General features: G+C 42.2%; 1 protein-coding gene across 9 annotated transcripts in view; it reads right to left on the bottom strand.

The window, feature by feature from the left end:
• The window catches only part of STARD13 (StAR related lipid transfer domain containing 13), a 324,425-nt gene that overhangs the window by 118,677 nt on the left and 182,906 nt on the right, over nt 1–22,842 (bottom strand). The window contains exon 1 of one of the 9 annotated variants that reach the window (XM_042014119.1): nt 22,649–22,828. The exons of the other annotated variants lie outside the window; for them this stretch is intronic. Within the exon in view, the coding sequence (XP_041870053.1) occupies nt 22,649–22,772 (124 nt within the window). The 5' untranslated portion in view covers nt 22,773–22,828. Of the gene's footprint in view, nt 1–22,648; nt 22,829–22,842 lie in introns of those variants that run through there. 9 annotated transcript variants of the gene reach the window in all.

Genomic DNA, 22,842 nt, shown 5'->3' with positions numbered 1-22,842 from the left:
AAGACCCACTTAATCAATGGATAGTACTGCTACATAAAATACTTCCTGATTACAAGAACATCAGAGGCCTAGCCACAGCACAGAAGCAGAGGATTAGAAATTTATGTGCAGGAGTCCAACAGTAGTATGTTTTAGGGAACAAAAGGATGGCAGGGAGGTGACTGACCCACCAGCCACCCAGACAAACTTACAGAAATAAGGACATATACAAAAAGCCAGGAGGATGAGGGCCATGGCAAGAAAGTGTGATTCATCTCATCAGTTCTCCTGTGGAGGAGCTATGGGATGTTAAATAAGCAAAATGAATAGTATCTGATTTGAAAAAGGCTCCTCCAAAATCCTCTACCAAGCAATCATAAAGAACCTCAGCTATCATAGATAAAAAGGAAAAATCCGCTTGTGGTTTAATGGCAGCTTAAAGACAGGAAACAAAAATAGTAATAAATAATCTATGTTCACAATGGGATTGGGTTTCCAGAGGACTCACACAGACATTAGTGCTGGAACCTGTTTTCTCCACTATCCATACATGATTTTTTCAACGGGACTGAGTAATGAGTTGGCAAAATATAGTGATGATAGTCTGTCAGTCAAAACAGAAATTGGTTGTAAACACTGAAGGTTCCTACAATATTGATTGAGAAGGCCTTAAAACTGTAGCTTTTGAGGGTGGATAAATGTATGGGATAAAAAACATCCTAAAGATATCCAGCGCACAGTGATGAGATTTAGTGGAACTGTTATCACAGAGGAAACAGATCTTGGACAGGTTTATGAAAATCCCGCACAAGCGCTGAGTAAGAACAAAAAAAAGCAAAGAGGATTTTAAAACTTTTTGGAAAAGTAATTGAGTGCAAACCAGCAAACATGCTTGTGCTATTACAAAGGTCTACCCATCATTTGGTAATTATGAGGTCTTTACTTGCAGTGGATAAAGTTGGGAACAGTAAGTAGGGGTAGGTTCAAAATGAATGAACATAAATAGTTCTTCATATATCCATAGCTGACCCCTGGAAGTCATTGTTAGAGGATACTGTGGTTGCCAGAAGTTAGCAGAGTTCAAAAGAGGATTAAATCCCTGGAAGAAAAATTCAGCAAGGGCCATTAAGCACAAAATTCCAGGTGATGGCCCAGGACCTCGAGCCACGTGAATGCAGGTAAGATACACAACACATACACAATCACTATATGCCTATCCCAGTATTATATTTTTCCCCAAAAAAGCTGCATCTGCCCACTGGCTGACACATGATACTGGGTTGGTCTGACCTGGAGTGGCTACCCCACTGGGGCTGTTCTGAGTGGGAGTGGCCAGTCTGTACTCTTACCTGAGTTAAGCAGACTGTACCCACCCCATGGCCTATGTAAATGTGGGACCCTAACAGCGCTGCTAGTGCATAAATGCATCAAAATAACTGCTCCTGTGGTCTGTGGCTGGAGCCTGCAGAATGACAGTATTTCCCTGGGCACGGCCTCTCCGTGCCCTCCTGTCACATTTGCTAGTGAAGTGTAAGCTGCTGGTCTGTTGGCCACAATGTCGGGCTCAGAAGATGTGACCTCTCTGTTCCTTCTGCTCTCCCAGGGGCTTAGAAGGCACCAGGAGCTCCTGGATGGTTAGTAAAATCATTGGAAGGGGTCAGTTGTTTCATCCAGTGCCTGACTGCTAATTTAGGCATTATGGTCTCACTCCTGTTCAGTCTTTAAACATTTTTTCTCAGTCAAACCACACCAGCATATGAATAGACACTCCACTGGCCTTAGCTGAACTCTTCACAAGCCAGGAATAGCCAGCATCCCACACTGTGTAAAGTCCCTAAAGACAGTGGTTCTCAACAGTAAATTAAGGAAAAAACCCAACAGTTGGGTAATAAATAGAGCTTAAAACAGAGGAAGACATTTCAGGTGGCAGACCTCCTCTGCTAAAGTATTTGGAGAGTATTATGACAGAAATGAGCTAAAAGTGGTTTCCATACCCTTGGAGCAACTCCATTTGCTGAATCTATACCCAGGTTCCTAAAGCTGGGAACTCTGTAAATGTATTAAAGTAGTGGTGGGCTTACACATATCCTAATCTCACAGTCTCACTAACAAAGTGTTTGGATAACACACTGATAACATAAGAAAGTGTTTAGATAAACTTAGTTTCTTATAGTTATCCAAATACACTGTAAATCCGCACACAGCCCTACTGCTGGTGTCACTCAGCCACAGACAAACATTCCAATCTCAGCTGAAGGTTCATGCCTTTGCAGACTTCAGGTGAGGGCTCTGCTATTTACTTTCTTTTCAACAGGACTCCAGTACCACCATGATGAAATGGGCAAGAGAGGAAATATTCAGGTTTTGATTTGGTTTTGACAGAAGTTTTTTTTCTCTCTCTGTGCTAGAGAACCAATGCCGAAGTTAGATTTCGTGAAAATTTTTAAAAAGCAACAAGGCAGAACAGAATAGTTCTTGGCAACACTATTTCAAATACAGCAGCAGGGGACTGCTGCATGGGAACATGAAATTCTCCAGGCTCCTTGAAATCAATGAATACTTGTTGCATGATTTCAGTCTCTGGCCCGGTGAGGCAGACAGACACTATGGCTAGGGCACAGGACTAGCTGGCAGTGACTTGCTGGAAGATTTCAGGGAAGTTGTATAACCTGTCTTTGTACACCAGTTTCCTGACTGATAACAGTAATCTTTGCCTTTCTTAACTATTTTCATACCTATATGTAAAAAAAAGGAAATGCAATTTTGTAGGAAGATTAATTTTCCTTACAAGCAGAATCAGTCCACTAGAGGCAGGCTAAAATCTACTGTACCTGCATGAACTAAGGAGAAAATAAATACCCTTTAAAATGGTCCTACACCTGTAGTGCATTCCTTCAGATGAGACACTTATTGCCTAAACTTGCAGAATGCCAGAGATTTCCCAATGTGTTATTAAATGCATGCTATTGGATCTTATAAATTCTGCGTAACAAGGATGAAGGGTTGTACATGTGGCTGTGCAGAGCAACGTGCACTAACCAATAAGCTGAGTCTGGACTCCAGGGCTGGACTGCAGCCTAGCATGCAGTGAGGTACTCTGTAGGAGGCATATAAAGCATTTTGTTCACTGACAGTTGGAATTTCTCTTCTTTTATTCTACAGTCCGCGAGCCATCACCACCAGGACAGCCACTAGGTGCAGCAAAGCCATCCCTTTGCTGGTTACTCTTTCTGGAGACCCAGGAAAGCTGCAGCTTTGACTGATGCATGGGGGAAGTTTAGGTTATGGTGGGGTGGCAACTGTTCCTGGAGAGGGATGTCCTCTGCAGAGGCTGGTGACCTCTTCTGCCTCCTTCTCTCCCATCTCCTTAAGGAAGCAAACTGAAGCCTTGTGGCAGCCAGTGTCTGTGGTGCAGTGCAGGGACATCTGGCCTGACACGTGGCAGTTCTGTGCTGTTGCTGCAAGGGTGAGTGGAGCACTGAACACAGCACAGGGCTGAGGTCCATCCCCATGGTGTCCAGGTATTTGCCTGCCCATGCCCTGCAGAACAGGGTGCACATGACATTTTCTTCCCTTCCCCAGGTCACCAGAACCAGAACAAAGGCCCAGTACAGCAAACAGTGTGGATGAGCAGTGAATCTGGTCACTATACCGGCTCTAAGGCTGAGCCACCAGCTCACTACTCACATCTCGATGCACACTTACATGTCCGCATAATATCAGCCATGCTGGTGTCTGATTAGCAACCTCACAAATAAAGAAGCTGGGGGAATATGAGACATGCATGAATCACTCATTCTTCATCCAAAGATAGAATTTAGCATAATCCACATCAAGTGTTCTGTATAGTACATTAGTTGCCATGTATGTCTGGAGCAGAATGCATGATGCCTATAGCTTTTAATCCCAAATTATTTCTTTCTTCCTATCACAAAATTTAGGAGTGTAAGTTACACATATATAATTTTTTAAAATTAAAAAATAAAAGCCCAAACCAACCCCCACAATAATCCCTGGCAGAACTTCCACAATAAACCAGCAGTGTGAGTTTACAATACAGATATTGATGAACTGGACAAGTCCCTGGACTGGGTTTTCTGTCTTCTAGCAACCAACTGCTCTATGCAAAATTTAAGCATTTCATTTTTAGACTCCGTATTTCTTGCATACTTCTTTTCACTCAGATTTTGCACTGTGCTAAATACATACCACAGAGCTGATGTGTCTCACTAGATAAAGCTGCAGGTGATTTGGTTTTTTTTTTACAGAGTGGAAACCCCCCAGATAGCAGGAGCAACAGAGAGGAAAGGGCTTCCCATAGCTCCCTTTTCAGCCACCACACTGCTCCTTCTGAAAAAGGGCAGGCAGCCTGCTGCTCTCCTTCCCCATAGCGTGCCTTTGGAGAATGTTTCCAGTGTGTAGGAAGGGCCGGAGAAAGCCTAGAACCTGCAGCCATGCAGGAAAGGTGAATTATTTTCCAGCAGACATTCCTTTCCTCTCCTCCAGTCCCCAGTACAGGTGTACTTTCCTTCTCTGCTCTCTAGCTCACACACTCCCTTGCACACCCTCCTCCAGCAGCGACTTACCAAGACTCTTCCTCTGTTGATTCCCCCTCTGCTCGAAATAGGCACACCAAGAGAGTTGGTTGATAAGTTCCATTCCAGCTATGAATTTCTTTTTACTCTCTCAATTACAGAGTGATGAAAATATTGCCGTCTGCCCTCATGTTTATCCTGGCATCCTGTCACATCCTTCTCACAGGCTTTCTCCCTGTCTCACTGTCTGAATATACAGCTCTGTTTCAAATCAACCTCACGGTGTTCCTCATTTGTTGTTTTCTACTTAAGGTGTTGCTCCATGTTTATGGAATGTAGTTTTACTGGAAAAATTCCTTGGCCAAAACCTTCAAAAGGAACTACTCATCTTGGGTCTATTTTCCATGACACTTGAAAAGCTCTGACTTTCTGGGAAGGTTGGTTTCCTCAGTCTGGACACAAGACCTCTTTGAAGTATCTCAAGTTGGGCAACAAAATATTGCTAAACTGAAATTGCACCTGACCTGTGAAGAAGGCTGGTCCTGTTTGCCAATTTTTTTTGCCTCTTGTTCAATCATATTTTGACATTCAAGTGCTGTTCTTAGCTATAAGGACATGAAATTAAGGCAAAACTGGGTCCTGAAAGAAGTTTCCACACTGTGCTGCTGTAGACATCTTTTACTCCAAGCCAGAATTCATTGGATACCCTGTAAGTGCTCAGGATTTGCACGTACATAGCTGAGAGGGGAATTGGCTTTAAAGTACTTTGTATATACTCTCTTCTTGGATTGCAAAAGAATGAAGCAAAGATTAATGTATTTCAGTCCTTATTTTTTCATCTTTTACATCCTGGGGAGCTTATGACAAATAACATACTCACTGGTTCCTAATATGTTACCAAACATAATAGGTTAGATGATAAATTCAAACCAAATGGAGTTCGGAATGTTTTGTTTTCAAACCATTAGCAAGCCTGTATTGCTTTAAAAATAAACTTTGTTCCCACTTTGCTCGGATTAGTGGCACTTCACTTTGCTCAGACTAGTGACAGGGAGGCAACTCTGACCATGACACCTGGAAATGACATGAAAATAACTTTTTAAAAATAGCAATTGTGATGTGAGGGATTACACGTCTGTGGAACATTTCAAACGGGAAACAGTCTGTGTGTCTCACAAGCTTAGGTGTAGCTCAGCTAGGAAGTGCACAGTCACATCATAAACCTCCCATTTACTTTGCTCCTAATTGGCAGCCCTGTTAACAACATCAGCAAAGAACTATTTACTGAAACCTGGAAGCTAAGAGGTCATACCATAAACTTGTCATGTTCTTATACTCTTTCCTAGGCATTCACTAGCAGCTGCTGTGAAAAACAGGATACCTGAGCCTGATGGACTTTTGCACTGACTAAGGACACAGTAAAATAAATATTCACACACTGAATAACTGCCTAGTAGTTTGAAAAGTGAACCTCAAAATGCACTTTAAAACATGCATTATGAATTCTGGCTGTTGCCCCTGTTGCTTAGCTAAGCCTGCCAGGGTTCACAAGTAAAATCACACAGCTTTTATTACAGTGAATTCAGAATATCTTCTAAAGATGTGTAATTCACAATCTGCCTCCCCAGAATAAACTGGAAATGAAGAAAGGTTCAGGTACACTGGCAGGTTACTGTCAGAACATGTACCTTTAAGTGCATGTTTAAGTGCTATTGAAGTCTCAGGTGCCTCGTCAGCTCCATCTCCTGCTTTGCTTACATGAGCAGGTGCCTTAAAATGAAGCCAGAGATGCTATAAGCAGCAATCTCTGAAGTTAAACTTCTGCAGTGCTAGTGGCTCACTGATTTCCATATCAAAGGCACTTAGGTGGCAGCTGAAGAGATGGCTTTTCCCAGTCTGTCACTGCAAGCAGGTCTTTGGTGCTGTCACTTGGCTAGGATTATGGCAAGAAATAAGCACCACCGTGGGGCAATTCATTCCCCTTGTCTCACACATCTATTTCAGGATGACAGGACTTGCTTTCAGAGGTACCTGTTTCTGTCTTGACTGTGAAGGACCTGGTGTGACTAGCTCAATCCTTTTAGAAGGCATCCCCACTAGACTCACTGCTTTCAAGTCAGGGCAGATGCTTTTCACTCAGTATGTTATTTATAACATGAATCAAGATTGTGTGGATAGAGCATAAAATAGAGCCTGCATTCTGAAGACTAAAAGAAACCAAAGTGGAAAAGGAATGAATATTTCTTTTCTCAAGTATTTCTGTCAGTTGGTACAGCTTAGTTGACTTGGCTGCTACATTCCCATTTTGGGATCCAACCTTAATCTAGAGTTCAAGTTGAAGCTATGCTCCCACAGGGCTGACAGGTACATCAGTGGCTGTGTCACACAACTTGGGAAGCTGGGGAAATGCCAACATGGATTGTATTCACACCCTCATTGGCAAGACAAGTCTAAGAATGCTGTCCTTGGGATAGGTTTCTTTGCCACTGCCATTTCACTAGCAGGGTCTGCATAGAGAATGGCTGAAAACATATGTGCTAAGAACCCCAGGGAAGAATTAAGTGTTAACTTCTTCCTACTGATTATTTCCTATTTACGTTATTGCTCAGTGTTTCATCCCCTGCAATTGTGTGAACATGTATGTTTTAGTCAGGCATCTACTGGCAAAACTGGGATGAGACTTCTGGTGTAAAACAATGCCCTCGTTTAAAGAAGTAAGTCATCAAATAAGGGCATCTAAAAATAGAAAGGGTTGTAAAAACAAATAGGGGAAAGCATCTGGTTTGCAACATCTTTGCACAATTTGCAGTAGCTAAATCTGGACTCAATTAATGACCTGTTTATTTTCCAAAATTTCAGTAAAATGCCTTGGCAAAAACTTAATTTCTCTCTGGAGAACATCTTACTTTCTTCCATATGTTGCCCGATCTGTCACAGCAATAAACTCCTTCCCAGCTTCAAGATCCCTAATGATTGCACCAACTGATGCTTTCCATAAAAGAAGAGATAATGGTTCCAGCCCTCTACAAGTCATGATTCTCCCTTAAGAGAAACCAACACAAAGGAGTACAAGAGCGAGTGAGTGCCCTGTGTTACAGCTTCTGTTGTGACCTAGAATACAGAGATTTAAAACAGTTCCTACCTACAATTCATCCCAGCTGTTTTATAATCCCTCTGAATTCGATAGTTTCTTTAAAATGCTGCCATGCCACGATTAATGGATATGCCTTGGCTTTGTAAACACTTGTCCTGCTGTCCTTGTTGTTTAGGGTGCCTTCCAAAGAAACAGCTTAGGCCGTTTAGTAATTACACATGTTTATGGTTTTGTATAAAACAAACCAGATGTTTCAGAGTCAATTTTATTTGGTGGTGTCTTGTCTAACCTAGATTCTGAAATGTATTTGTCCTCTATTTGAATCAGATTAGATATAGTATCTTCTCTTTTATTATATATTGGAAATACGGATGTTCTGGTACCTTCCTCTTTCTGATGAACTCAAAAATCCAACCACACTGATTTAATAGATAGTAATTTTAAAAGAATATACTGTTGATTTAGAAGTTAAATGTGACAAAACTGACTAGTCCACATGATTCAAACATTTAATAATTTAAATTTGTACTGCATTTACGTTCTCTGCTGAATTCAGACCATAATCAAATTATCAGTTTTGTTCTGAAACAAAAGCACTTGGAGCTGCTAGGGATATACAGAAAGTGCAAATGTAATTACCAAAATACTCATCTGCCAAGCTGATATAGAACTGTATGAGTCTGATTCTCTAGGAGCTAATGTTTCTTTATGTTCGGGACTGATGGAGTTAGTCAAGTCAGGATGATAAAAGCCATCCTTACATCAGAATTCAGAGTGTTTCTGCTGGTTTTAGAGAAGCTCTTTATTTTCTTAATGTGACTGGCAGGAAAACAAATGATCCAAATCTTTAGCTGATAATGAAGCTGTGAAAGTTTCTTCCCAGGAAAGAAACTGGGCAAGTTCCAAACACCTCACCATGTGGCAGAAATTCATGTAGAGGCTCAGTGTATGTATGCTTAGTTATGCACATTAAGGGTGATTGCGGACAGTTTGAAAGTTGACTGTGTCTCTTTGGTTGTATAATTTCCCAGTTTATTCAAAGGAAGCTGGTGGGCTCAATGCTGTCATGGGGCTTGAAAATTCTCAACTGAGAAAAGTAAGAGATGATATGGTAAATGAAGTAATAAATTATGCAGAAAAGAGGAAACAGTTGTCATTTTTACCTATGATACCAGAAATACAGTGATGTTCAACAAAATTTTAAATCTACAAATTAATATTTAACAATTGAAGAGAAATTATGTGTGCTATACATTGGTTTTACTTGCGAGTACATGATTTGAGTCACTAGTTATACTATTACCCAGCAGTCCACCTCCCATCATTTTTCTATCAACTCCTCTAGCAGGTGCCTATATTGTATAATTAATTTTCTGGTACTTTGTTTAGTGAGCTGTTCTGAAGCTGAACATTTACCTTCTCTCACCTTCCCTTCCACAAAGGGAAATGGTGCCAGCCTTTGCTGAAAATCCTCACTTCATCACATCTATACAGACACCCTACCCCCTATGACTGGGGCAGGGGCCAGGAGCAAAGGATTTAACTCAGTGTAACTGAAATGAGGAGCCTCGAGCCTCAAGGACCCACATCTAGTACGACAGCAGCTGGCTGGGGGCCCCACATATAAAATAAGCCCTTAGGGAGCGCTGGTGACCAGGGTGTGGCACAGCAGTTTGCAGGAAGGGTGCTGCGGCAGTGCCAGCCCGACCAGGGAGCAGTGGTGTCCACCTGGCAGAAAGCCACGGCCCCGCTCAGCTCCGCAGTCAGCACGGCTGGCACAGCTGCCCAGACAGCTCTGCCGGGAACATGCTGCCAGTGTGGGGTGGCAGCTGTGAACACAGCTGTGGGAGTGTGCCCAGGTGCAGGAACTTCTCTGTTTAATGACAGGATGGGGAGATAAAGAGCCCAGCTGACGTGTATCTGCTCCGATGCATGCAGCATGGACAACAAACAGGAGCAGCTGGAAGCTATTGTGCAGCAGGAAAACTATGACATAGTTGCCATCACAGAGACATGTGGGGATGGCTCAAACAACTAGACTGCTGTGATGGGTGGCCATAGACTCTTCAGAAGGGATAGCAAGGAAGGAGTGGTGGTGGGATAGCTTTGTAGGTTAGAGGGTGTTTTGATTATCTGGAGCTTGATGATGGTGATGACTTGGTTGAGTGTGTATAGGTAAGAATCAGGGGGAAGGCCAACAAGGCAGACATCCTAGTGGGAGTCTGCTGTAGACCACCCAAACATGATGAAGAGTAAGACAAAATATTCTGTAAGCAGCTGAGAAAAGTCTCACAATCACTAACCCTTGTTCTCATGGCGGAACTTCCTCTCACCAAACATCTGGAAACGAACGAATCTGGCACTTGCTGTTATTAAACTTCATATTGTTGGTGATTGTGCAGCCCTCTATCAAGATATCTCTGCAGGGCCTCTCTGACTTTGAGGAAGTCAACAGCTCCTCCCAGTTTAGCATCATCAGCAAACATAGTACACCTTCAAGTTCTGCATCCAAGCTGTTTGTGAAGACACTGAAAACACTGGCCTGTCCATCCTTTATTGGATGCAGGCAGAAACATAGTGACAAAGGATGACGAAAAGGCTGTAGTACTTAATGCCTTCTTTGCCTCAGGTATTAAATAGTAAGACCAGTTGTTCATGGGGTACTCAGTCCCCTGAGCGAGCAGAATAGTGACAGTGACAGCGAGCAGAATAAAGGCCTCATAATCCCAGGGGAAATGGTTAGTGAGCTGCTCTACCACTTACACACACACAAGTCTGTGGGACCAGATAGGATCCACCCAAAAGTACTGGCTGATAAAAGTGCTCACTGAACCACTTTCCATCATTTACCAGTAGCTCTAGCTAACTGGGCAGGTCCCAGTTGACTGGAGGTTAGCAAATGTGACCCCCACTTACAAAAAGGGTCAGAAGGAGGATCCAGGAAACTACAGACCTGTCAACCTGACTTTGGTCAAGGAAGGCCATGGAGCAGACCATCCTGAATGCTGTCATGTGGCATGTGTAGGATAACTAGGGAATCAGGCCCAGCCAGCACGGGCTTATGAAAGGCAGGTTCTGCTTGACCAGCCTGATCTCCTTCTGTGACAAGGTGGCCCACTTAGAGGATAAAGGAAAGGCTGTGGATGCTGTCTACCTGGACTTCAGTTTTGAAACCTTTTCCCACAGCATTCTTCTGGAGACACTGGCTGCTTATGGCTTGGACAAGTGTACTCTTTATTGGATAAAAAACTAGCTGGATGTCTGGCCCCAGAGAGTGGTAAAGAATGGAGCTACATCCAGTTGGCAGCTGGTCACCAGTGGTGTTCTTCAGGGCTTATTACTGGAGCCACTTCTGCTTAATATCTTTATGGACAAGCTGGACAAGGGGATCGAGTGCACCCTCAGTCAGCCTGCAGATCAGGCCAAGTCAGGTGGGAGTGTTGATCTATTACTGTAACCTGCAGCCGTAGGGAGGAGAGGAGAGAAGATCCAGCAGGAAGGAATTGTGCAGCAAGATGGATTTATTTAATTATTTTACAAACTCTTTCATAGACTTTTTTCTTCATAGTCTAATTGCACAAAGGATCAGCCACGCCCCTGGGGCGACTGGCTAGAATCCTAAAACATCCATTATCAAAATATTTTTCTACTGTACCATAAACAAGGCTTTGCAAGGTTGCAAGTGTTCATAGTTTATAGAACTCTTCTAATATCTTTGTGAGAGAGAAAGTATCTCACGGGATTAGAAAGAAGCAAGAAAAATTCTTGCTAGCAGCAATATTTGTATCCACAATGATCTGCTGGAGAGCAGGAAGGCTCTGCAGAGAGATCTGGACAGGCTGGATCAAAGGGCTGAGGCCAATTGTGTGAGGTTCAATAAGGCAAAGTGCTGGGTCCTGCACTCGGATCACAACCACAGGCAGTGCTGCAGACTGGGGAGCAGTGGCTGAGAAGCTGCCTGGCAGAAAAGGACCTGGGGTGCTGGTCAACAGCAGCTGAACATGATCCAGAGCATGGATCCAGGTGGCCAAGAAGGCCAATGGCATCCTGGCCTGGATCAGCAATAGTGTGGCCAGCAGGACCAGGGCAGTGACCCTGTACTCAGCACTGTTGCCCTGTACTCAGCACTGGTGGGGTCACACCTTGAATCCTGTGTCTCGTTCTGGGCCCCTCACTATAAGGAGAACATTGAGGGGCTGGAGCATGTCCAAAGAAGGGCAATGGACCTGGGGAAGGGTCTGGAGCACAAGTCCTGTTAGGAGCAGCTGAGGGAGCTGGGGTTGTTTAGCCTGGAAGAAAGGAGGCTCCGGGGGGAACCTTACTGCTCTCTACAACTGCCTGAAAGAAGGGCATAGTAAGATGGGGATTGGACTCTTTCAAGTGATAGGACAAGAGCGAAGAGCCTCAAATTGCACTAGGGGAGGTTTAGATTGGATATTAGGAAAAATTTATTCACCAAAAGGGTTTTTAGGCATTAGGCTGCCCAGGGAGTAGTGGAGTCACCATCCCTGGAGGTGTTTAAAAGACATGTTTATGTGGCACTGAGGCACATGGCTTAGTGCTGGACTTGGCAGTGCTGGGTTAATGCTTGGACTTGATGATCTTAAAGATCTTTTCCAGTCTAAATTATTCGATGACTTTATTTATAATTAAAAACATTTATTGAACCAAGGCAAGCTTTTAGGAGTGTTTTTAAACACTACTTACTAAATTTCAAATGGGTATCCTATGCATAATGAACTTATACAATATTTTAATGTTACTCATGACTCTTTAGTTTTGTGCCTTGAGATAGATGGTTACATATTTGTTTCTGAAGTAACATTTGCAAGTTGGGATTGCAGCAAAATATTTGCTAAAAAAGAGTATAAATAGTTCACAGACTTGTCAGAATCCATCTGTTTGTGTCTATTAATGGGTGCATTCCCAGCTGTGGTCTTTCTAATGTAATAAATAAAAAGTTTCTTTCTTACTATAAATCCAATGGCTGAAATCTCCTTGTAAAATTGATTTATTTCAATAAAAATCTGTCCTTATGTTAAAGACACCTCTTAAAATGAGCAAGACCATGAGATACCATTCGCATATCATTTCAGCAGTCATCTGACACCTAAACGACTCAGTCTCAAATAATTTACTACAGCATTTTTCTGGATAAGCTGTGAAAGAGCATGCCATTCAGATCAGGATGAGGGGGACAGTGATGGGAAAAAAGAGGCGTATTTAGCAGAGGAATGAGAGGCACATCAAAAATAACCTAAGGGTTGGGACAAATGCTTAGGTCCTCGCTCCTTCATGCAATGAATCCAACATAAATTTACACAGGTATGCAACATATTTTTGAGAAGTCTAAGCTATGAACCAACGCAGGAGGTTCCTAAATCTTTAGGAACCCTTTTTTTTTGTAATGCTATGTGTAATTTTTTAGTATTTTGACTGAGAGAAGTTACATTTCTAACTGTGGTTTTGACTTGTATCTTTCAACATTCTCTTAAGCTATCCTTTTCTGGAGCTGGCAGCTACCCTACATTTCTTCATAAATTACAGCAACAGAAGACCGTATACAAAGATATTTCAAACTAATTTTTGCTCAAATTCAGACAGATCTACATATGATCGAAGGTACATTTCAACTATGCTACTGTCCTGAGGCAATTTCCCCTTAAATTCTTTCTATAACAAAACCAATACTCCAGTTTTGTGGCTGACTTTTAAAGTGCTTCTGTATTAAATGACCTGTGAAGGTTCAGTGCCCTTCTGCATCATCATGGCCTGGAAAACCAGTCCTCCCCAGAAAACATTCCTTGGTTTATCAGAGCATTCATTTAGCTCAAGCATCAGAAGAAACCAATTATCCCCACATTATTTTACATCTGTGACAAGTAAAATTTGTGAAGTATTTATAGAATTAAGCAAGCTATTTTGAAGTTAACGAACTTATCTTGCTGCCGAAGAAATACCCATGGTTTGAACAGCTTTTTGCTAAGTAGAAATTTTAAGTCACAGTGTTTTGAATCAAATTCTTACAGCTTCAAGAAACACCACATTTTTAAATTTCAGTGCCTCCTCTTCCACTGTACAACAGCATGTTGCTGGATCTGTAAAAATGATTTCTGTAAAAAAGGTTTTATAAAAAATCTTTTCTATGTACTTACTGTTCAACAGCAACAAAGAAAAAATCAGTATCATTATGAAATTATTTATTGAAATGCAATTGACTCTGGTGATTATATACACCAGAGTATGTTTAGTTTTGATTGCCATGCTAGCTGAAAACATCTTATTTTTTAATTTTCATAAAATGTGTTCCACTTCTACATTGCTAGGTGTCCTGCTGCAAAAGCTCAGAAAATAAGGCTTCTGGGTGGCACTCTATTCCTGAGGACAGAGAATGCCTGCAATAGTGCACTACCTTAACAAAACCAGCTATTGTGTCCAATATTGTGACGCACGATGTGTACACACACTAATTGACATTACTGTATGTAAATTACTGCCCTCTACTGGAACGACAGACAGAGTGTTTCACACGAAACAGATTGTTACGTAAAGTAATTACATTGCTTGTTGACGTCTGGTGTTTTATGGAACCAAGTGCCATGAATTCCGGGTGCTCCTGATCCCTCCTTGGAGCATAGCTGTTTGCTGCACACGTATCTGCGTGTATTCAGCCTTTTGCAGTACAAGGTGCACCCGGTTAGTCTGATGGCCAAAATATTTTCCTTTTTAACTGTAAACAGGATGTGCAAAGGAGCTACAAAAGTGGAGTCTTCTTGTGAATGCTCTAATGTCAGTCAAGGAACCTTCTACACTGTCGTATTTTTAAGCATGTAATAATCATAAGAAAATATCACAAATTCTTAATGAACTGAAAATAATATTTTTAAACCCAAATTTCCAAGAATTATTACACAGGCATCACTTCTTTAAAATCATGAGGTTGACTTGAAACTGACATTTTACAAAATAAGTTTTTTCCTTGGCTTTTCAGACTCTGAAATTCACATTTTCTTTTTAAATTTGCTATGCAAATATGCTTAAGTAGAAGTGAAAGCTGGGTTTCTCAATGAATTGGGACTCAAGGAGATGATTTTCAAAGGAGTTATGATATACAGCAGCACAAGATTTGGCCATGGCATGACAGAAAAACCAAAGAAATAAGGAAGAGCAAGACAGAACATCTGTCTCAAGAAATCCAAGAAGTACAAAATCCAAGAAGACAAATGTGAGTCAAAGCACTGCCGTGAAACAAGGCCAATGCCTGGCAAGTATTGCACATATCAAATTGTTAAGTCATCTGAGTTCTTGGAATCCCTAGAAATACGACAATATGGGACATTTGGAAGGGTTTTTTCATTAAAGCAAAAAGCAGTAAGACAAAATTCAGAATTGGGACTTCATGATTCCTGAAACTAAACACCACATCCTAGTCTAGCTGGGAAAGCAGAAGAATGGGAGTCCAGTCTCCAGGGCCTTCCTGAGCCCAGAAATGTCACATGTTTTGGAATTTGCTGGCCAGGTACCAACAGACTATTGATGTTCACTAAGCAGCTAAAAGTTTATTGTGGATATAAATGTTCCATATAAATGTTCTGGCATAGTTATTATTATAAATAAAGTCACTTGCATGGGGATATGGAAGCAGCCTATAGGATTACAGTCATATGAATAAATACAAAAACACCTAGTAGGAAATAAGAGAGAAGATACATTATTTAATATGCCATGACTGATATAAAGAAGCAATCTTGGAATGGAAAAGCATCATCACTGTTTAATGCCAGACAAATACATTAATTATTTTTATCAGTCTATATAAGTTCCTATATATCTTAGAAAAATATGAGCACCAATAAACACATTTATCTAAAGGATACTTAAGGATACAGGAACTTAAACAGTATTGTATTGTATTTACTGCTTCTGGAAAAATGGTACTATCAGTTGTTTCCAATATTATGGTCTGCAAACATCAGCAATAAGTACAATGTTTACAGGAATTCTCCATAAAGGCATAGTGTAGAGAACTGACAAGGTATCAGCCTTCTTCTAGTCACATAGAAGCACCTGTAGGTGGAATAAGCTGAGGTCATATATATGTGCAGAGAGAAAAGGAGAAATATTTGTTTACTTAGAACTGCAAGAACCTTGTGAATGCTCAAGGAACCACAGAAAGCTGGTAGCAAAAAAAACCCCAACCAAACAAAAAACCAAACCCAAACCAAACAAATCCAAACCAACCAAAAACTGTACTGTAAAAAGGACTGACATCATAACTTTCCAGGGAAAAAAAGTGTATTTTCTAAAGGTTAATGTGTCATTGAAATCGGTGAACAGTGAAGCTCCAGAAAGATGGAGACCTATCAAGAATCTTTTCTAAAGCTATCAAATAGAAACTGACTGATTCAAATAGTATCCAGTTCTATTGCCAGCACTGATTCCCCATTTTATCAGCTGAGATTTGTATCTCATACTGTCAGGAAATTAAGTATTCAAAACTGGATTTCTTTTAGGAAAATAATCCCTGATACAACTCTCTCTGATGGAAGCAGTACTCGTTCAATTACAAAATCTATGTATTAAATGTAAAACCAGAAAATGAATGTTGTTGCCACCCTAGGAACTTCTGCTACTTCTCCATGATCACTCCAAATGTTACATGGTCAATTGCAGCAGAGCCATGAGAATGAGAAAAATACATCTTTCTCTGGACTTTGAGACAGTGGGGAGTCCTCCATTGCTCCCCCTTCACAGTCTCATGCTGATACAGAAATACTTGGCAGGTCAAGCATATTGGTATTTTTGTGATTGTACTTCTGGAATTAACTTCTTGTTGCTGAGGGTCATGAGAGCTTGGCAGCAGCAGAACCAACAATGGTGGTATTTTGCCACTACTGCCCCCTTTTCAGATTCAAACACTGGCCTTCAAGGAGCGCCTGGGGAAGGAGATGGAACTTAGAGGATACTGACATAACCCATAAAACATAGGTGCAAAGAAAAGCCTCTTCATGCTTTAATAAAACTAATCTAAAACCCCACCTCAGATTAATAGAGATTGTATGGCATGATTAATTTAATTTATGAGATCAATGACTACTTTTTTGGCTACTACATTTTCTTTAGGACTGAGAGCATTTCCTGGCATGCCTGGCCAAATGAATCACTCATAAGTCACTTTCTTTCTTTTCTAAAGCACTCCATCATGAATAAAGAATGTCTTTCATAACTTTTCTCCTTGACAAAGGACAGTCTTTTCCCATTGATGGGGCTGGGTTAGGGAGGAATTTACACATATACATCTTATCAACGTACATGAGAATCAGTATCTTGTACTCTCCAGTGCACTGGTGGGGACAGAGACCGCAACATCTCTACTTTGCTTTCTAAAAATGTTATGTGCATGATTTTAAAATAGAACACAAAAGTATGCCCACCAAATACCACATTTTTCACATGTACATCTCCCACACTCCTTAATGAAAACAGACCTTGCAGAATTATTTTGTTTAAAAAATCCACTCATTTAATGAATGGCTTTAAAGTAGATCAATCTGCCACATTTGCACTGTACACAAAGGTCTTAATTGAGAATAAATATCAGTAATGTAATAATACCAAGATGCAGCAGACTCAAGGTTGGTCCCATACTGGGACACCTGCCTTTGATCAGGTGTTCTCAGAGGACCTGGGAGCCTGGTAAACATATTTCCATTGGAGTTTCCAATGACTTCACCCCAAAATAAACTTCAGCTTTGTGGAGTAAAAACTTCAAAAGCAAGTTCTTGAAAATGTTGCATTTTAAATGAAAACTAAAATCGATGAGGAACCTATAGGTTTGATTTAATTTCTTTAATTAGGCTGCAGAAACATAGCTGCTCTTGCCTCCATACAGGCATGACAGAAGACTGTGCTAAAATTCACATAGTTCTGGTTGTGACCACTAGTTTTTTAAGACTAACTTTTCACTTCTGTATTGCCCAGGATCAACAGATCAGCAGGTGCCAAGGAGCACCATGCTGCCAGAGGTGCTATTACAGACTTAGGCTTGTTCATTTGCACCCAATAAAGCCACAATAACCCACAAAACAGCCACCAATTACTTTTGAGAGGAGCAGGTGAATTGCCTTGTCATCTCTGCCACATGCTGAATGTGGCAGGTAGTTTCTGCTGGACAAATTATTCTCCACTTTCTACCTACATCAGATAGTGTTCAGCTTCATCTCTGATATAAATGCATTTCAGTCACATTTGAAGAGGTACTTGTAGCGGGCAATCAATTTATAAGGTCCTCCTGAATAGTTAAGGACACCTAAGAGTAGGACTTCTAAAACTTTCCATTTAAAGGTCATAATTTTGGCTTCTTTAGTCTAAGATTTTCTTTTACTCACAAGCCTGCTTCATGTTCCTCTTTCAGTTTTGGAACTTTAGGTAATCAATTTCTAAGAAAAAATTAGTCCACGGTATATTGTCCCACCATACCTTTTCATGCCACTTGATTTGAGACATTAGGGATTCATCCTTTGGAACAAACCTCTGCAACCTCACAGGGAAGGTCAAAGGGTCAGTTTAGCACTGATGCCTGAAAAATCTGTCCAAACTTGGACAAGTTTGAAATGTCAGTCTGAGCAAACCACTGGAGGTGTGGTGGAAAACTTGACCCCAAATTCCTTTTACCCAAAGCACAGCCAGGCCAAAAAAAGAGTGGGAGTGTCTGAAACTGGTCCCCAAAACTACCCCAGGGAATTGCTTCTGGAGAGCTCTGTAGCTAAGTATGAGTTGGGACAGTGCTCAAGGGTGTCCTGTCTGATATGGCTGTCGCAGCAGGCAGTAGAGAGGATGTCAATGGAGAGATAAGAGGAATTGTACTGGAATAGCTAGAGGAGATCAAGTAGGGATTAAATCTCTTCAAGAACACAGAACATACAAAGGGTTGTGAGACATGAAGCTCAGGTGAGAAGAGATTTGTCAAAAAGACTGAGGGTGTATTTGTGCCACAAACACAGTGGAGGCAGCCTTACAGAGCAGAAATCCTGGCTGCAATCCATGAAGATTGCTAAACCACAGCTAAACGCTAAACCTCAGAAATCAGAGACAAAGATTTCTCTTATTAGAAGAATGCTAGGGTCACAAAATTAAGTTCACAAACTTCAGTAATTCTCAGAATTGAAGTCACCTGCTTAATTCTAACTCAGGACTCTTCTCACTAGGCACTAAAACAAAGTCTCATCTTCATCTGCACATGCAGTTTCCAAGGATCCCATCTGATGATGGGCAATGGTCATGTATCAGCCCTGCTGTAGCTCTTGCAGGTGAGAGACAGAAAAATCCCAAGTGTCTGAGGCTATGACAAGTTAATGGTGCCCCTGTGGCAGAGCACCTTCCATTCTTCTCTGTTTTACACCAAGTCACTTGAAACCAAATCTGACCAGACCACCAGAAACTGCAAGTTATTCATTCCCTGGGTGCAGCACAGTTAGACCCCAAATGCTCATTTGCACATGTTGTGCAACAGCAGCCACTGAGAGCCATAATTTGAATACTTAAGTAGATAACTCAAGGTCTAACTCACAAGAGCTGATACTCCTGACGTTCAACCTCATTTTGCCACTTGTTTCTATCTCTGAAATGGGAACAATGTAACCTTGCAGCTTCTAGAAATACAACTAAAACATTGATGGTATGACATATTCAAGACAGTGCTCCTAAGCACCAGGCTCATGAACACCTGAGGGAATTCATAACTCTGTGCTCAGTCCAGGACCTGAGAAAGCTGAAGTACAGCAGGCTCTAGTTTAAGAGACTCAGCAACAGGGATCATCACCTTCTGTGGTAAATGAGGATGAAAAATTCTAAGGAAAAAAAGGGTGAGGTGATCATATCAATCAATCTTGTCAGTCATGTCAGTCATGACAATCCTACCCTACCAGGAGGCTGTGCAACACAGCAAAAGGGATCCTTAACTACAGTGTTTCCTGACTGCAAAGTTAATTCAGTTGCCTGAATTTAAAAACTAAATTTTAATTTAATTTAATTTTATTTTATTGTATAGTAACTGTAAGAATCCCAGATAGAGGGTGGCACTTTCCCCTTACATACAAGGAATGTAAGAACTGAAACTTCTTGGGTTTTACTGTAACAGGGGATCACAGTTTGAGCAGGGATCTCAGAATTACCTTAGGTCATCACTTTTGGAGAATCTGTTAAATACCTAAATCAAATTCCTTAAACCATGGTTTTCAATAATGGCAAAGTGGTTCAGGATTAAATTAAACCAACAGTATTTTATAAAACTTTTCAGGTGAATAGGTCCCCACAGGGAGTTAAAATTCTAGTACATTTCCCATTCAGTTTGTGAATTCCAATTTAAACCATAAGCATAGTGGAAACAGTGTAAAATACCTCTGCAAAAATTATGAAAAGCACAAAAAACCCCCTAAGGGCGCAATTTTTGACACTGTAGAGGGTACACCCATTGTTTAAAAAACAAATCCCAGCCAGTGAATCAGAAAAAGTGACTAAGAGCTGCTGGGCATCATAGATCTGTCCTGAATAAGAGACAGTACGGAGCAGCCCTTTCCAGGAGCATGCCAGGAGCCAGGCTGCAGCTCATCACCTCTGCTGTAAAGGGTGAGGGAGGGAGGGAGGGGAGGAGCACACTGTAGCAGGCTTTTTATGTACAACCTACTTTCCACAGCAAGCCAGCCGTGCTCTCTGCCTCTTTGAGAGCAGCTGAGTCAAAGTTCAGCTCTCTCCTTGCTCTAGCCAAGATTTAGCTCCTTTCTCCAGCTCACACCCCTGCTGCTCAACAGTGTCCTGCTGCCCTCTGCTCCAATACATGGACATCAGGGCAGAAGGTGTTCCCAAGCAGCCCTGGGGAAAGCCCTGAGTAACCTGCTCTGCTCCCAATGCTGATCCTGCTCTGAGCTGGAGACTAGACCAGAGAATTCCCAACACCTCATCCAATCCTAACAATTATATCATTTTTATGAATTATAAAAAATGTGCTTACTTTCTCTACAGGTTTATGTTGGGCAACTGGTGTCTGGATCCTTAACAAATAGATAAAAGAGTAAAGCAGACCAAAAGAGTAACTATGTAAGTGCCTGCAAAGCCATCATCACAGTGAGGATTTAATCACAAGTCTTTATTTGGCCTGATGGTTGGAATAGGACAGCACACTGATGGTTAAAACTGCATTTTGTTTTGGTCATTGCTCTTTAACATTAGGTACCAGTTACACTGCTGCTCTGATGGCCAGTCAGAGCTGAACTACAATGCCAGCTTTGAGGAAAAGGATGGAACTTGTACAACTATCTACCTGACTGGGACCAGATCTATTGTGATGGAGAAGAAGCTGGTCTGGCAACCAGCAAACAGTGACACATTTAGATCAGCTTAAATTCCCTTCTCGTTAACAAAAGCTGGGAGAAGAGGCCTAGGAATATACACTGCAGCGACACAGGTCAGCACGACAAACAAATATAAAAACAAGGACAAAAATGCCAGAGACAGAAAAGCATCAGAACAAGAGAACATATCTGGCATCAACAGTTATTTGTACATATTTCATTATGATGTCAGATAAGTAATTTAATTAAAGAGCAAGTGCATCAGTGTCTCACCAGAGTACTATGAATAGTACTTAAATTATGGCAGTGCACAAACCCAGGACATTAGTATTCTATCCACCTTAAATAAAAAGTTTTGACTCCATCAATTTTAATACCCAGTTGCTTTAAGAAGTTGGCTACAGTATCATGGCAGCCTGCCCAGGTTCTCTGCTCAATCGAGCAATAGCTGTCTTTGACCAAAAAAGAAAAAAATAGCCAACAGTATCCTTGCTGAATGTCTGCTGGCATCTGCTATCAATGTAGGAATAAGGGAGTTAAAGGTATATTAAAAAATTAAAAGTTTAGTATTTTGGTTAACCATAATATTACAAAATTAGTCATGTTAGCAATTAATTATTAAAGCTACCCAGTTTAGATGAATTTTTAAAAAAACTACATGCAATTTTTGTCTATTACTTTAATTGTATGTACATAAGAACTAATGTGCTGTAGACATGGTCTGAAAACCTGCATCATTTACCTCTGTATTATACAATACCAGCATGTCACAGTGCCCTGGACAAGGTCACCAAACTCCTAACAATGCTGTAGGATGTGGCAGAGGAATCCATCTTTACAAATTAGACTTCATTATACATGATCCTGCTCATAAATCTTGAGGTACTGTTTTCCAGTATAATAACTTTACCTTGCACTTGCATGTACCCTCTAGGTCTTCTAATTCACAGAGTATTTTACAAATACAGATTGGATGTGTGCTTGTGTGCATAAACCGACTGTGCTGCTACAACAGCAATGCTCTAAATGAGACCCGACCTCACCGAGCACCTGCCCTGCTCTGTGTTCTTCAGGTCCCCACCTGGCGATGGAAAGGCTGCAGGAGGCCGGTTGTCCAGAGCAGGTAGGTGACCTGAAGCTATAAAAGCGCTTGAAAAGAAACAGACCATGTTGCTTTGGGACTTGTGGTACTTCTCACATGCAAACCATATGAGGAACCAACCTGGTTGGTTAGACTTAGAAAACTGATCAGAGAAGCAGGTGAGCCTGTTTCCCGGAGGCAAAGCCAACCCTCTTCATTTCGGAGATGCTCAGAAGGCGCCTCCGACACGGAGCGACCGCCAGGCTTAGCCCCGAGCCCGACTGCTTGTGCGAGCCCCCCCGCGCTGCCCGCCAGCATCCGGGCAGGTGCTGCCTGCAAGGGCTGGGGGTCCGACCTGTCTGCACCCGGCTGCTGCCCGCAGCCCGACCCGCCCGGACACTGCCGACCGCGTTCCTGCCGAGAGCTCCCCGTCCCGCCGGGCCGAAGCCGCGGGGTCTCCTCGCTCCGGCGGCGGCAGCGGAGCTGGTGCCCCCCAGACGTGCCCCCGGAGCGGGACCCCTCCGCGCCGCTGGGACCGCCACGTCCCCCGGGGTGTCCCCTCGGGCCGCCGAGGGCAGGTAGCGGCGGCCGCGGCGCGGCAGGGACTGACCTGCGAGCCGCCGCTCCCGGACATTCCTCCACAGCAAGTCCCAGGCTTTGGCGGTGGAGTCCCGCAGCTGCTCGCTCAGCGACCTCCGGAGCTGCGCCTTGGCCGGGCGGCGCTGGCTGCTCATCCTCGGCGGCTCCGCATGCTGCCCCGGGCAGCCCCGCTCAGCGCCCGCGGCCGCTCTGCTCGCCGGGGAC

The sequence above is a fragment of the Corvus kubaryi genome, unplaced genomic scaffold (assembly GCF_017639235.1).
Source record: "Corvus kubaryi isolate FWS band 111438036 unplaced genomic scaffold, C.kubaryi_AGA036_p1.0 split1-65, whole genome shotgun sequence".
Classification (NCBI taxonomy): Eukaryota; Metazoa; Chordata; class Aves; order Passeriformes; family Corvidae; genus Corvus; species Corvus kubaryi.
The sequence above is the reverse complement of the archived record's forward strand: the minus strand, read 5'-3'. Positions and strand labels throughout refer to the sequence as shown.